This window comes from Eublepharis macularius, chromosome 8 (assembly GCF_028583425.1).
Source record: "Eublepharis macularius isolate TG4126 chromosome 8, MPM_Emac_v1.0, whole genome shotgun sequence".
NCBI lineage: Eukaryota > Metazoa > Chordata > Lepidosauria > Squamata > Eublepharidae > Eublepharis > Eublepharis macularius.
The window spans coordinates 105,431,554-105,448,734 of NC_072797.1; the positions used below are offsets into that span (position 1 = coordinate 105,431,554).

The 17,181-nt window shown below is 41.4% G+C and overlaps 1 protein-coding gene across 1 annotated transcript in view; it reads right to left on the bottom strand.

Annotated features, from left to right (window-relative positions):
- PTPRD (protein tyrosine phosphatase receptor type D) overlaps positions 1-17,181 on the bottom strand; it is a 513,284-nt gene that overhangs the window by 51,371 nt on the left and 444,732 nt on the right. Inside the window, exons 29-30 of the mRNA XM_054986312.1 lie at positions 4,264-4,383; positions 3,055-3,209 (exon numbers count right to left, since the gene is read on the bottom strand). Coding sequence (XP_054842287.1) covers positions 3,055-3,209; positions 4,264-4,383 — 275 coding nt within the window. The remainder of the gene's footprint in view (positions 1-3,054; positions 3,210-4,263; positions 4,384-17,181) is intronic.

Here is a 17,181-nt window from a genome sequence, read left to right on the forward strand (position 1 = left end):
GTTATTCACAATCTATTAAAGTGCCCGGTGCAAATAGTGAATGAATATAAACACTACAAGTTCTCATACAGTCATTCATAGCAATAATTATATACATATATATATATATATATATATATGTATATATCAACAGTCCTTCCAGTAATATCAATCACAGTCCAATAAGAATAAATAATCCATCTTCTTAACTTTATCACTTGCAGAGCTGTTGGCGTAAGGTCTTAAAGTGACATGTGCAGATGAACTGTGGACAAGGCAGGTAAGTGCATTGAATTCAAAATGTTGCTAACATCCTCTTTTTCTGTTTATCTCCAGACAGGTCGGATACTGCATCCCAGGGGGGTGCCCCCCCCCTAAGAGCCCAACAGAGAAGCCTGCTCACACAACCTGTTTCATCCATTCCACTTTTTCAAGGGCAATAACAGTATATATACATCCAAACCAAATGGTTGCTATAGCAATTTTCACTGGAGAGTCGTGAGTTTCAGACTATTTGATTAGGGGCGTATATATACTGTTATTGCCCTTGAAAAAGTGGAATATTGTGAATAACTTCGTAACTTGGTGATTGATTGTATCCTCCTCTGGTGCAGAGGGGACCTGCTTTTTGTTCTTTGCCCCTGGACTTACCGGCATCTAGGGGCAGCTGTGCTCCAGGCTGGGAATAGACGACCCCTTTGGCCAGCTAGCCAATGCAGCTCTGGAAGCAAGGAGGCTCTCACTGTGGCATCAGTCAGAAAAACATAGGGACGATGCTGGCTGCAACCAGCTTGTCTGAGCCTGCAGGGCTGCCTCAACAGGGACAAGAGAGCTGGCTGACTTGTCCGAGGAAGTGGGCAGGACCTGGTAGGCTGCAGGAGGGCCCCCAAGCAGCACCAGCCTGGCAAGGCACCGGGGAGCAGCTGTAAGCCAGTGTATCACTTAGAAGGGACCTGGAGTGGTGCCAGGAATGGCTGCAGGGAACGGGGGGAGGCTCCAAGACCCTGGGATAGACTTCAAGGCCTGCCACTTGACCCAGGGAGGGAGGAACAACCCTGGGAGGGAAGGAGGGTGGGGAGTGTGGCCACACCCAGCAGGTGTCTATGAAATGGGGACCAGCAAGGAAGGATGGGGAGGAAGTTGGTAACAGTGCTGGTGGGAGCCAGAGAGAGGAAACCAGGCTGCTCAGAGGAGAAAGAAGGTGTGGGGGTGCTGTATACCCCTCTCCCATCCTACTAGCCAGCAGCATTGACAGGAAGGGCATCCTGGAGGGCAAACCTCTCCCAGACTCCAACCCCCGGATAGCGAAGCCTAACAGGGAGAAAGGTGGAGCATAAATAATGCCAGTAAGTAAATAAAAAGAGGAGATGTATGGAGTTGGTACTGTGTGACAGACAGTGCAATTGGAATCAATGGGCTTAGAAGGGTGTGACTCTGCTCAGGACTGTACTGAGAATGGATGACTAAGCTGTTAACAGGCAACTGTTTTAGGCCTGGCAGAAACTTTGTTTGCTTAGATAGTCTCTGAAGAAAACAATTCACCCACAGCTTTATCATTGTTGCCTAACAGAACTGTTTATTTTTTGGGTTTTTTTAGCTGCGCTGTGTTAAAAGCTTTTTTGGCACCCATGAAAATTACATCCACAGATTTTACGTCAATTCTTTCAGTCGCATCTCTCAAATTTATACATGAACAGCTTATTTGAGAGATGGTTATGATTATGTTTTTTATAATCTACCATCAACACAGTTTACTCTGTTCTGAAAAAAGGAAATATGGAGGAGGACTTTATAAAAAGAAGTTTATTCCAGTAATTACAGACTTGGAATGGGGGAATAGGTTTACAATGTGGCTACGATGATCGAACTGTAACAAAATAATTTAAAATATCTGTTGAAGAAAAGAAAAGGAAGGAAGAACAATATCTATCTATCTATCTATCTATCTATCTATCTATCTATCTATCTATCTATCTATCTATCTATCTATCTATCTATCTATCTATCTATCTATCTATCTATCTATCTATCTATCTATCTATCTATCTATCTATCTATCTATCTATCTATCTATCTATCTAATAAAGTTGGAGCAAAAAGCAAAATAAAATGAGGAAGGAAATGAGAAAAAGCTGGGGATACCTAGATGTTGAAGGGGACTGTTCAGGTTGGTTCTGATATTTGTTAAGATGCCTTACAAAATAATCTCAAATTTCCTATAACTAAACTTGAAGAGTAGTTAGAATATGTAAATGTGCAATTAGAAACAATGTATAAAGCAAACAGAGATATTGATAAAATCAGCACTAGATCACTGAAAACATTTCATACTATTCCAGTGTATTCATGCGAGATAGCCAATAATTTTTTTGGACAACCTGGTTTTTTAATTCAGAAATTCTATTAATATGGCTATATGCAGAGCATAACAGTACAGATTCCAAGATCTCTCTCTGTCTCTGTCTCTCTCTCATGTACACACGCATGTGCATGCACACACACTCTACAGGTAAGATCCAAAGTACTGAGCAGAAAATCTTCATGCACACACTAGAGCACCTAATACAACCCCAAAAGTTATTCCAGAAAGCTGGCAGACTATGTATATGTACCACAATAGAAGAAGTGTAAAGACAGCCTGGGTACACACCTGGGCACTCCTCATGTGTGGAATTTGTACCTCATGGCCAAGATCCATGGAGCTGTTTAGACTTGCGCAATGAGTTTGTACTCGGCCAGCACAATTTTTTTTAAATGGTTTTGAACAGTTATCCCTCTCCTGTTCATGACTTTGTATAAATTGTTTTTGAAATTCCTCTTGGTTACAAAAGCAGATCACAATATAACACTGGAGGAGAAAAATTCTGAAGTGCTCAGAGAACTACTTGCACACTTGCCTGGATCTTGGTGCCTATTGCAACCATTGCATATCTTGAAAACCGTAATTGTCAGACAACTGGGAACTAGGACTGCATTGCTATGCTTCAGTATTTGAAATCCTAGTAATAAACTCTTTGATAACATTTTCATCATGCTGACTATGGAGGGTTTTTCTTTAGCAAAGCTTCCACTTACCTGCAGTGAACAACCATTGGTCCAGCATCAGGAGGATTACAGGTTTTGACTCGTCGTAGGAAAGCTAGGAATGGTGTAGGGTGTTCTGGAACTCCATGGTCAGGCCAGGCAGTGAATTGGAACTGCCTTACTTCTCTTTTCTCACTTGACCCATTCTGCAAGATAAGAGCCTTGGTTGAAAAGACTGCTTAATGCCATAGGGGGGAATGACAGCACAGTGACATTTCCTCATGAACCTTATGCAACATTCTATTTGACAGAAACCATACCAACAACTGTATGACAGGACATTGCAATAAATTGCTTTGCCACACGGGACAAATCTGACAATCATCTTAACTTTCCAGCACGCTTTCAATAACTAGTTGTTCTTGATTCATTACAATAATGACATTAGCAAAAATGGTGCTGCACAACATTGGCACTTGGTATGTCTGCTAGCTGCTACTTGTTTCAGCTACTTCCGTATGTACCAAACACACAAAAAAGCCCCTGGTCATAGTCAGCTGAGACAAAAGAGAACAAAATGAAAATGTTCAAATGTCTTAAATGGCTAATATAAGAAAGAGGAATAGAATTTTCTACAAGAAAAAACATGAAGCACTGTATAGAATATGCAACAAAACTGATTTAGCTTACAAATCAAGAAATGAAATAAACATGATTGTGAAAACTTGGCTTGGATCCCACTGTGAGCCACTGAGGATGGAAGGATTTCTGTGGAGCTGGACTTTCTTGCCCTCCCCCCCCCACTCTCCCATGCAGCCTTGAGATGCTGTTTCTGAGAGATGGGAGACCCCTAAGAACAGCTTGAGGGGGAAGCCAGAAGTCTGCATCATGAGGGGTAAATCACTGAACATTACACCCTTTTCATCTGAAGAAAAGTTAGGTAGGATCCAAGCCAAGAAATTCTGTGCAACTTTTAGAGGAACAGGATATCTTTCACAAAATATTTCATTTTAGACAATCTTGCTGTTGCCAACAGATGGACTACATGCCTGTAGAAAACCTTGCCAATTGAATGAGTCTGTTAAATAACAATGAGAGACCCTTCTTCCCTTTTAAAGTGAGATAAAACAATACATGCTTGTGATGCAGCTAACATTTCATTGAAGGAAGACCTCAGAAATGTCTTTTTCTAGAGGCTATTCCCCCCGTCTCATTAATTCCTCCCCCAACAAACCCAATACATACATAGCAGACAAGTACCTTGTAAAGTGCAAATGTTCTAACACAGTATGTTGCTAATTCTACGGTGTCCAGCAAGGTCACCTGGATCAGTCCGTATGTTTCTGTTCCTCTGCTAGGCCAGTACTGATCACACTTGACCTGAAAAAAAAATCTGAAGTATTAATATATTCACTTTAATAGCTACAGGTCCCAAAGTTAAGGGGAGCACAGCTATCTTATATTCCTGGCTGAATAACAATACACTCCTTCTTTCTGGGATGGTTGTCCTCTTCCACCGAGTATGTATGTTTGGGAAGGACACACACAGAATGGTGAGTGAGGAAAGGGATACTTGCTTAGCCAGCCAGATCAGTTGAATAAGCCCTGGCAATCAATGGTGTTTTGCCATGTAAATTATTTTTGTGTGTTTTATTTCAGCTAATTAATGTGGAGTTTTGAATGTATGTTAACTGGTTTAAAAAGCAGGTCTCTAAGAGAAGAAAACAGGGGTCTGAATGGGTGCGTGAAGCATGTTATGACTGAGATAAGTCTCTGTGTTCTATTTGTGGATATTATTAGTCTAAGTGGCAATTGAGGGAAAATAAGTCTTTGTGGCTCAGTTCATTTAGAAATGTTTGAAGATCTGTACATTTCTTGAAACCATTAGGCTTATGAACTACTCTGAAACCATTATGCATAATGCATAAACTCAGTTTCTGTTTTAGTATAATGTCTGTTGTACATAGAACAAAGGATCCCATTTTACCTCACAGCCACACAGCTGGCCAGTCTTTAAATCTACCAAATATAATTAAGCCTTCCTATATTGTTGGCCAAACTGAGAGAGAACTAAGGTGAGAGCCTTTGGTGGTAGTGAAAATCATTTGGGAACACTAAGGAAGGCAATATAATACAGGCTATTTCAAAGCCTTATACTGAGGTACCATTATAGGAGTTACATACCACTGGTCTCATGAAGCGAGCAAAACACCACAAATGGGGGAACAGATGTCACAGCCAGATTTCCTTCACATCCTTTAACATTGCTTTCTATTTGATAATTTATTATTATTGTTTTGTTTATCACTGCTTGGTCAGGGTTCTTTTGTCATATTGTAACAGTCTTTGGCCATATACTACAAATCTTACCAACTTACCTACCTACCTATTAGGGAAACATAGTTTAAATCAGTTCTTCAGTATTCAGTATGACAAGTGAGCTAATGACTGAGCTTGAGCCAAGATACTCCAAGTTTTATTGTCTAAGTCTTAAAACAAAGGAGGTCCCTTAGTAAAACTTCAGGATTACTCTTGGAATTCAGACAACCAGATGGTGAACATCAGCATATCTATGTAATATATGTAGTCATAATTAAGATTTATAAAATTCTCTCTACTTGACAGAACAGATCTTCCAGATCTCCCAGATCTGAATAGTAGATGCATCTGCCACTCTTCCTTGCAGTTGAAAGGAGAAACGAACCAGCACAAAAGGGAGCCAGAAAATAAAACAACTAGGCATGACTTTATTTCCACTCAAATCACCAGCAAGATTGCTGTTAGGACACCTGGTAGTGATGGCTGCTGTCTCCATTTAGGGATGTAGCCCAAGGAAGGGCAGGAAAATGGTTCTCAAAGAACCTGTGTTTGTATTGGCTACTGCCTCTCTTGGTTCACAGAAGAATCAGTGCATGCAACTCTTCACTTAAAGGACTGTATTGGTTCTAAGGGTTGCAAGACACATTGGTTTGCTAGAAAGTTATAATTTCAAATCCAGATCTTGTGCTGCACCCATTCATATTTATCTTGCAGTGCTGCAAAACACATTAGATTAAACCTTAATCTCCAAACTGCTTACTCCCAAAGAGTACCATTGGCTTCTGGGGTAAGCAATTTGAAGACTACAGTTTTACTGCAAATAGAACAGGACCGCAGGGAAAAACTGGATTGCTTTGGTAGAGAACATTTTAAATGAACTATGCCACAACCTATGAAGTGCATTATAGAAAAATATAATTTTCTTCTCAGTCCTCTGTTATGAAACATATGATGGCATTACAGTAATAGGTTTTTAAAATACATGACTTGATAGGAAGTGTTCATACATCAGATTTTAAAGGACATTTCATCTGGAAAAATTTCCATTTCCAAATATTGCTTGCATTAGAAAGCAAAATAATTCTGCACATGAACCGATAAATAATACAAGCACGTGCTTATCATTTCCACAGCTAAAAAAATTACATTTAGATGAAAGTATCATCTAGCGTATAATGTGACAGGCTACACAATTCCTAAGAAGATATAGTTTCTAAACAGCTTAAATCATTTTATTTTAAAACAAATGATATACTGAAGTGCTGTGCTTCATAGAAACATGAAGTTCAAAGGGATCAAAGATTATTTTACATTCACCCAAGAACCTGGTAGTGTCCAGTGGATTTTTTTTTTTTTACTCTCTGAATGGCAGGTGTCCATGATACATTTTATTTATTTGCAAACCTTATACCCCATCTTTTTTTGCCCTGATCAGGCAGGTAACAGATTAAAATCATACATCTTAAAAACCACTAAACCAAACAAAACCATACAATTAAACCACTCTAAACCAGGCAACATTAAATATACAGTTGTAAAAACAACACTTGAAACATAGGGCAGGAAGCCCTCCACCAGTTGATAAGCTCTCTGTAACTGAAACATCCCTAAAATTTTGGGAGATAAATTTTTGGCAATCCCGAATGTGGATAGTTTGGGGTATTTCTGAGCCCAATTTTTAGGTGTCACTTAAATTAGGGAACATCTGAATGCACGCCCCTAAGTGGCTGTCTTGCCAAAGAATATCCAATTTAACAGCTTGTAGGGCTGCTGAGATTTACTGGAGCCTCACTGAAATAATTCACATGCCTGTTAATTTAGTGGTGCACCACCCCACTAACGTGGATGCTTTCTAGATTTAGTGGAACATTACTAGTTAAATTTGGTGCTTCCCAGATTTAGGAAGCATCTTGTTATTAGTTACTGAACGGATGTTTGGGGGCATTATTATACTAATTAAGGTGCTGTCTGGTTTTTCAGGAAGTACCATCTTGTCTGCACAATTCAGTTTTCGGTAAAGCAGCACAGCTGTTTTTAAAGTGTGTGTGTCAGTGCTGACCAGATATAGTAAGGCACTGTGACAGTGGGATAGTGTCTGTATTTAGTGCTCAACAAATATTTCTGACAGAGTGGCCATATTACGACCCCTAAAGAGGCCATCTATTGAAGCAGAACCATTTGAGAGTAGGGCGAGAACTATTGTTCTCAAAGGCCTCCAGCAGTTCTTCAAAGATTAAGAGCAGCTGCATGTTTTGTGTTAAATGTTGGCCCCCAGACTCACCTGGGCCCCCAGTTGCAGGTTGTGTGGGTAGGGGAGCAGGGGGGGGGAGCATGGTGGCCATCATATTTGAGGGTGGTGGGGCTCCTGACAACCTCTGAAGTTAGCCAATTGGGGCAGGCTGGCCTGGGTGTTGAAAGGCGGGGAGAGGGCTGTGGATCCGGGAGGTGCGGTTTCTCCTTCAGTCTACCACCAGCCCTTGTTAGCAGAAGCTCGCCCCCACCCCTCGGCACTCGCCTCATGGCTGGCATCCCACCCAACTCTCCCTTTTGTCACAACTTTGGAGTGGAATAAGTGGTTTGGGCATTGGGCACCGAACTGTTTGGGGGGAAACAGGGCCCATGAAATCAGTTTCCCTGTTATGGGGATCCCAGTGTCACAGTGGCAGGGGATCCACACAGGGGTGTACACCCATGTGGTATCCCACTAACTGCTATCCCATGGTTCCCCCCCTCAGCAGGGGTCTGAGGGGGCTTGGAGGTCATCAGCTGGCAAGCAGGTCAGCCGATATTTAGATCAGTGCCCTATGCAGCGCCAATGCTCCACGAGCTGTAAATCAATAAAGCCGTGGCCTCTTTCAACTCCATCACAGTTGTCTGGTGTGTTTTGTCACCTTGCCCCTCCAGCTCTCCTCCCCCCTTCAGCACTAGCCTGCAATTGTAATTCTCCTGTTTTTAAGTCAGTGTCAGTGTTGACATTACAGTGGTGTGTGTGTGTGTGTATGTATTGGGGAGGGAGAATGAATCCCAAGCAGGAGAAAGTAAAGTGTCACACAGCTAGCCAAGTAACACTAGCATGCTTATGGTGGGAAGAGGTTGTAATCTGTTTCTTGGTTGGAAAGAGTTGCACTTTCTCACCTGCTTACTACATAAGATAATAGTGTGAATAATCCAGCAACAGCTTTAGAATCTGAGCCATAAGCAATATTAATCATTCTATTACTTTGGAATAAGTTTAGCTCACAAAACAGGGTTGAGGTCAAAGAAGATATTAGACAAGGATTCCAGACACAAATGCATGCAAGTCACCTTCTCATAGCTTTTTTTCTGTACAACCATAACAGAAGACTTCTCAGTGCTGATAAACATATAACAGACACTTCTTAAACAGAGCTGCCACCAGCATTTGCATGGAAATATGACAACCTGCTGCAATGAAAACTGTAAGGATAGTGAGCACTGAATGGATCCTTTCTCCAATAAGAATGAAGGGTGACACCATTTCAGACCTGAGGAGTTTAAAAATCTACATCTATTACCAAAGAATATTCATGAACCTTCACACTCCAGCAAGCCACAGATGCCAAAAGATGGTCTTGCCTTGCATCAGCAGTGTTGAAGGAGGAAAATTTCCATATGTAAAAATAAAAAAGAGATGAACACAATTCCTGACATTCAAGGGTAGAGAGACAATTTTCCGGTAGAAAGATCTAGTCTAAGTCTGGGGGGGAAACCCTCTACGGGGAGGGCAACTGAGACTTTAATTTGGCTTCTTTTCTTCAGCACCTTGGAGAAACTCCTACCAATAAGGACAGTGAACAGCTTGTCCCTCCCTTCAAGAATGAAATAAGAGAAAATTGAATACTGAAACTGCTCACACAGCCCTGTTGATCTAACATTATGAATTAGTATAATTTCTTTTGTGTACACCTTTGATTTCTGCTGATGCGTTTGCTATTTATTTTGAGGATTCAGTTTCATATTTTTCAATGCATTTTTATTAATTAACTGCTAGATTGTACTGTAAGTACAGAAATGGAATATGAAATTAACCTACAGTGTTATTTTGTGCAAATGGCAGCACAAGGTAGATGTCAAGTTAAAACGATTGTACTATCTTGCCTATCAGTTTGGTTGCAAAGTAAGAACTTTGTTACTCTTGGGAATAATAAAAGTTGATCAACTTGTTCTGCTGATTCTAGATTGGACAGAAAGGCACTTTAACATACAGCCTTGATTTAGGAAGACTGTTTGGATTATATTTATTGATTTAGTTTGTTTAAAATATTTATCTTCTACAATTCTAAAGCTATTGCTTGTGGCAGTTTCCACCAAAAGTCATAAATATGATAAAAACAAAGATGTATCATAAAAACAATTAGCTGCTGTGGTATGAAATTCCACAGGAGACCTAGTTGCACTTTAGTGCAATGATTTGCAATATGGTACTCAAGGGAAGATCTCTTGCTGTCTCTGCCACATCCCATTCAAGAGCCAGAGGCCACAGGTACAGATGGATCAGGAGCTCCTGTACTCAAGGACAATTTGGGGTGCCTGTCTGAAACCCTGTGTGTCCCCCTCCAGCTGACTAGGTGCAGAATAGAGCATAAATGGAACTACTTGCTTTTAGTATTGGCTAGTTCCTTCTCTTAGCCCACTCAGAACACAGCCTGAGGTGGACAAAGTGATAAACAGGATTTCTTTAGCCTCACACACTTTATTGATAAAGCATCAAGGGGAACAGTTAGAACATTATATGTGCTTTCTTCGACTGTTCATCCATTCTCTTAGGCGGGAAAATGGGGAAGGGAAGAGTATGCAGGGGAAGAGAGGGGAAGCCAGGAGTGGATTGCTGGAAAGAGATTGTCGCAATTCTGAGATTTTACTAGGAAAAACTTTTGGTATAATATAACTTTAAAATAGTTTAGCTGTTGCAGAAATAATATAAAGCATACAAGTCAAGTCAGTCAACCTTTATTACGGTCATAGACCACACAATAATAGCATACAACCCAGTCATGGTAAGTCATATTTACAAATCTATTCACTAAAATTTCAGGGTACAGAGTCTTAAATATTTAAAACCTTAAAACCTGAGTGCCTAAGACCAAATTATTAAATATTAAAATCCTTAACATTATAAAATATTTAAATATTTCCCCCTGTAAAATACTTCCTAATCCGTATGGCTTGCACAGCAAAATTTGCCACCTTTAATGTGATTTCATGGTCCTTATCGGCTAAAAGCTTATCTAGATAGAATCTGTCATTTCTACCTGGGAACCGATTACAAATTGGAGTTATGAAGATTGCCCTAATATTTTGATAAAGCTCACACTCGAAGAGTACGTGTCCCCTAGTTTCTATCTTTCCAGCCCCACATATACATACTCTTTTCTCGAGTGGTTGTTTTGCATATCTGCCCTCCATGACCGCTGATGGTAACGTGTCCATTCTGAGGAGGGTAACTGCTCTTCTATAATCTGCTTTATCCAAGTTTTGTAAGTAAGGCATCATTATCACTTGGTTTAGGCTATCTATTCCCGGGAAATACCCTTTGACTTGACTCAAGTCGTTCTGCCTTTCCATATCCGGGATTCTTTGTTCCATATTCATCAGAAACTGTTTGGAAAGACCATAATAACCCAATTTGCGCTCTGTTTCTTTGATCCAAAGTGGTGCTTTAGAATCCCATGCTATTAAACCGGTTAAACCGGAGGGGTTAGTTATTAGCTTAAACCAATAGACAATGGTAGCAATCCACAGGCGTGCTTTTCCAGTGACCATACCGGATTCCAAACGAATATGTGCATTAGAGACACAAAAGGGAACCTGCAAAATGTGCCTTAAAAACTTGGATTGCACTTTTTCCAGTGACTGCCAATAAGACTGATGTGTTGTTATGCTCAAGGGCGCCGCATAAAGTAATTGGGCAAGAGACTTAGCCTTGAAAATCTTGACTGCTGCTGCAACATTCCGACCCCAGAAGACCAATAAAATTTCTCAATCGCTCGCGCACTTTTAGCTGCGCTTGTTGTAACATGGTCCACATGAGCTTTTCTAGAGCCTGAAGCCTGAAAGGCAGTTCCTAAATATTTAAAACAACAGACTTGCTCAATATCCACCGAGTCTATCTTCCACTGGTAAGTTCGCCACTTGCTTCCAGTATAAAGCATACTGTATCTACTTTAAAGAAAGTTAGACAGATATGTTTGTTCTAATAACATATGGCTATGTTGCATTAGCAATCACATTTTTTTTTATAAAGATGGTTTTTAGGGTTTTTGGTATATACGAAGTGCTACTTTAAAAAGATTAGATACATAATATGGTAATCGATATATCAATACTATAACAGTTATCTATATACTGTAGTCCTAATATTGACTTTGAAAACTCCCCTCCCATCTAAACATACAATACATCAATCAGGTTGACGGAATTGCATTTTACTGGAGACAGCTCCATCACTCAATCATTTTTATCTTAGTTGTAACTCAATGTATCAAGAACATTAAAGAATAAAGAAATAGTGATATCCTTTATTTGCCTATTGTCCCATTAATCACTCAAACATTCTCTCTTATATGACAAAGAACTGTCAGCTTCATTCACATAAAAATAGAAGGTAATCCCAGCCAAAAAAAGTAGAATGCTGCTTACAATGAGTGGCTTGGACTGAAATATCTCCTAGTGTAGAAAAGGAAACCGTCTCCAGAAAACTGGAGGACTTTACAGAGCGACTTTACAGTAAACCAATGTGGTATTGTGGTTAGAGTGCTGGACTATTCCTGGGTAGAGCTGGGTTCAAATCCCTGTTTACCATTTAACCTGTAGGCTGACCTTGGACCAGACATTCTCTTCCAGCCTAATCTACCTCACAGAGCTGTTGCGGGGATAAAATGAAGGAAGGCAGAACCATGTATTGGATTCTCCATAAGAGCCTTGGAAGAGGGGCAGGATAAAAATATGATACATATTTTTATCCTGGGAGAAAATCAGTGACATAAACTCACCATGGGAGAGTGCAGATCTACTTTGTATTAATATTTTTTTAATATTGTACTGTTTATTTATGTTGTAGATCACCTCAAGCACTAAACATAGTGGAGAGCTGGTATAGAATTTAAATAAATATATAAATAATACCTTCTGAGAAGAATTTCAGAAGACAATGTCTTTCTATTCATATTGTAACATGCTATTAAATGTGTGAATGGCATTTGAACTGGAGTGTATGCAGGCACACATGGGACTGTGCATGCACAGAGGTTTTGTAGCTTAAAATTCCTCTAGGGGACATCTGCCCCTCCCCAGAGTGCAGACACTGCTTGTTTCCCACCGAAACAGCCCACTCTATCGGACAAGCAATGCCACTGAACCTCAGTTTCTCCTTAGCCACTGGACTCTCCAGGTAAGTAGTGAAGAATACACAGCGGGGTATGAGGGAGGGTATGTGGGCCTGCACAGAAGACCTCAATGAACAACAGTTACAGGTAAGTGCAACTCTGTTTTCATTTCTGGCCTTCTGTGCAGTCCCGCATGGGAGATTAACAAGCTACGTACCCATGGAGGAGGGATGCGCTGCTCATGAGAACACAGTCCGCTTCTCTCCTGTTATGTCTGGGGCGTAATACCTGATGAAAGTATCAGCTGATGTGGTGGCTCTACAGGTGCCTTGTAGAGGAATATCTTTAAGCAGCACTTCTGAAGAAGCCTGTGACCTGGTGGAATAGGCATGGACTTCCAGTGGACAAAGTAAGTCAGTCTGCTCATAGCACATCCTAATATCCTGAACTACCCATTTGGCAATAGTTTGAGAAGTAGCCTTTTCCCCTTGATTTGAGCCTGCATAACAAATAAAAAGTTGGACATCTGACCTGAACGATGCTGTACGGACTAGGTAAAAGAGTGTAGTCCTCCTTACATCTAAAGTCCTCTCCACCTTGAACTGGAATGGAAAAATGGAAATTCCAAATTGGGTCTTAGCACCACTTTTTCTGCTAGAATCTTCAGGAAAGGAGAAACTATCACAGTACTGCTAATTCACTTACTCTTCTGATGGAAGTGAGAGCTACCAGGAATGCAACTTTAATCAAAAGGATTCTTAAGGGACAAGTGGCTAGGGGCTCAAATGGCTTAGCCATCAGCCTTGCCACTACCAGCTGTAATGACTACAATTTGTGCCCCTGGAAACATGTTCTGAAGATCCGTCAGAAACAGTTTAGACATATAATGTGAGAAAACTGTCTTTTTGTCCATGGAAAATGGAATGCTGATATTGAAGACAGACCTACCTTAATAGAAGAGGAAGAAAGCCCAGCATGTTTCAGATTCAATAGATATTCTAGAACAGATGCCAAAGGGCACGTAAAAGGATCAGTATCTCTGCCCTTGGACCACCCTACAAATTTATCTCATTTATAGGCATAAGATTTCCTAGTATTAGGCTTTTTAGCATTCAGTGTAACTTTTGCTACTTCCTGAGAAAGGCCACCTACTGCAGAATTAACCAGGCCATCTGTTTGAGTCTAGGTATGTCATGATACCTCAGTACAGGAGGAGATCCGTTACCAATGATAAGGGTCGAAATCTGCCCTTGGGCATTAGTCTGTGAAACCATGCTTGACGTGGCTAGAAGGGTGCTATTGCTATGTAACTCATTCTCTCCATCTGTATTTTGCTGATGGAGTGGGTTATGAAAGGAATGGTGGGGAGGTATAAAATAGGTATCCTGACCATGTTAACTGGAATGCGTCTCCCAGAGACCCTGAGTTCATTCTCCCTCTGGAACAGAACAATGGAGTCTTTCTGTTCTCATTTGTTGCTAGCAGATCTATGTCTGGGAATTGCCATTGCTGGAAGATTGAATGTATACATGACTCTTTCAGTGACCACTCATGAGTAGAAAAACCTAGCCTGCTCAGTTTGTATGCAATGAGATTGGATGCCCCCAAAACATGGATGGCCTGGAGGGAGACATTGTGTTGCACTGCCCAATCCCAGATTGACATGGACTGTAGGCTGAGGGTCCTTGAAGTAGTGCCTCCCTGCTTGTTTATGTAGAACATGGTCGTACAATTGCCCATAAGTATTCGGACATGTTTTGTTTTACATATTATCTGCGAAAGAGATAAGCGCATAATGAACCACCCTCATTTCTAAAATATTGATATGTAAACTTCTCTCACCCTTCAGTCAAGTACCGAAGGTTGTGAAACGGTCACAATGTGCTCCCAGCCCTCCATTGAAGCATTTGTTCTGATGTATGAACACTTCCTATCAAGTCAAGGGACTTCTCAAAATAAACGTCTTTAAGGTCCAAGACTGCAAACCAAGCATCATGGGGTAGCAATTCTAACTCAATATTGAGTGTTACCATTCTAAATTTAAGTACTCTGATTGTCTTGTTCAAATTCCTCAAGCCTAGTATGGATCTAATACCCCTGCTCTTCTTGTGCAGTCAGTCTAGATTCAGATACTGGAATCTGTTGTACAGCTCCCTTTTCTAGTAGCACTGACAACTCATTAGCCAGCTCAGGTAAAGTCTCTTGGGTAAATTTACAAGGAAGACTCAGAGACGGAACTGTTAAACTCAATTTTATAACCACTTCTGATAACCTGTAACACCCAAATATCTGATGTGTAAAAATGGGTTAGTCTATCACCAAAACCAACAAATTCCCCTTGTATTAGTCATAATTATTTCTGACTTGCTCCCAGCTGATGAGATACCTTGTCTTGGTTTATGAGTGAGTATATGCCTCTGATACTGCCCCTCATTGGCAGATGTTGAGCGATTATGAGATACTGAGGTTGGTAGGGTTGATATCTGGAATAGCGACCTTTATCCTGCTGTTATTGCTACTGTCTGTAGAAGAGTTGAGAACCTGATGGCTGAGAAGATGGCAACACTCCATAGGACCTTGTCGCCTGCCGGTCCTTCTGCTTTTGGGATAGAAGCTTATCTGTTTTTTGGAGAATAATGTTTCACCCTTGAATGGCAGATCTTCCACCCTGCTTCTCATCTCAACAGGTAAGTCTGTGGACCTGAGCCATGCACGCCCTTGAAGAACTACAGCCGATGCTAGGGCCCTCAAGGAAGAGTCAGCCATGTGCCTTCTGGCATTTATCTATTTGGAGAGTATAATTGCCTATCCTAGGATCACCTTGACTGGAACTTTCTGGTCATCTGGCAGATAGTTGTTATACGCTGCAATGTTATTCCAAAGGAATATCTGGTAAGCCCCCATAAGAGCAGCATAATTAGCAATTTTTATTTGGAGGGTCGCAGATGTTTAAACGTTCAGTCCCGGACTATCCAGCTTCTTTCCCTCCTTGTTGGCAGGTGTAGAATGGTGGCCTTTCCTGTTCCTTGACTGCATATCCTTGGTGACCAACAATGACCGAGGAGGATGGACGAAAAGGAAGGGACATTTGTCTTCCTTTGTCCTATAAAGCCCTTCGGCCTTTTTGGATGTAGGGAGAATAGAAGCTGGCTTCTCACATAGTGTAGACATCAAATCTATGAATACTTCGGTCATGGGGAACATGATGTTTCCTGGGTTTCCTAAGAAGAAGTGTTGCAGAATTTTGTCCTTGAGTCTTGGTTCAGAAGAAGCCACATCTATGTCCAAAGATTTTGCCATTCGGAGCATCTGCTCAGCGTAGAGCTGAAAGTCATCCATGGGAAAAACAGGTTCCCTATCTCCCACAGATTCATCTGGTGATGGTTCAGATGGTAGACTTGGGCTCCACTCCCCCAGGTAGGGTTCTGGGTCTGATTCAGGCAGATAAAAAGCCATGGACGATTTTGGAATGGAGTGTTGTCGATGGTACACCCTTGGTTGTGCAAGAACGAATGCAGATCTCGCAGATTCTGCTCATTCCAATCGACTCCTGAAGGTGGAGGAACTCCTTGGTACCATGCTGGGCACATGTGCGTGCAGCAGCTCTGGTGAGAAATCTGTCCATGTCTTCGATGGGTTTGTTATGAGGGTTTCCGGAGCAACTGTCCTTCCTTTTCCAAGGAACAAGGTGACAGTAATCCAAGCAAAGGGGTCTCTACCATCTCCAGGTCTCCAGCCTCAAGTTCATGATCTGCATTCTGTGAGAGCTCCTCTTATACTCAGTGTGTATTGATTTAGATTTGGTTTGTTTCCTGAGTGGTTCCAAGGATTTTGGAATCAGCCCTTCTGTTCTCTTGGATCTATGCTGATTGGACTTGGAACAAAGAGTAGATCTGTACAGGTGGGTGTTATAAATGGGGCTCGTACTGCCTGATCCGATGGATCTCTAGATTCAGAGCACTGTCAGATCCAAGAAGCTGTCACAGCTGATGGGCTTGGAGTATGCGATTTGCTGGATCCAATGGACTCAGGGTACCAGAGGCGGACTGGAAGATTCAAAGTGGATCCAATGGGCTCAGTGCACTCAAGGTTGAATGATACCTTCAAATCCAAGATGATGTGGTCAGATCCAGGGGGAGGGGGGCTCAGAGCCTCTGACAGAACAGCAGCTGGTAATTTTGGATCTGGCCAGTTGGCAAGCTTCATGAGGGCAGAAGACTTAGCTGATTTAGCAGATGGGCTAGTTGCAGCCAACAATGCTCGTTCCCACAAAGTAGCCTTGAGCCTGGTGGTTCTTCCTGCTCTGGCCATAGGGGTTAAGCTTTGGCAATGTTTGCACAGGCTAACATTATGCCCTTTTCCCAAACAGGTGAGGCCGAAAGAATGTCCATCTGTCTTCATCATTTTTGTACTGCACTGAGTGAATGTTTTAAATAAGGACTTTTCAGCCATTTTGAATGTCTCTCTGTCTCCTTTCATCTAGGTGAAGAATGGATCTAGATGGAAGATGCCA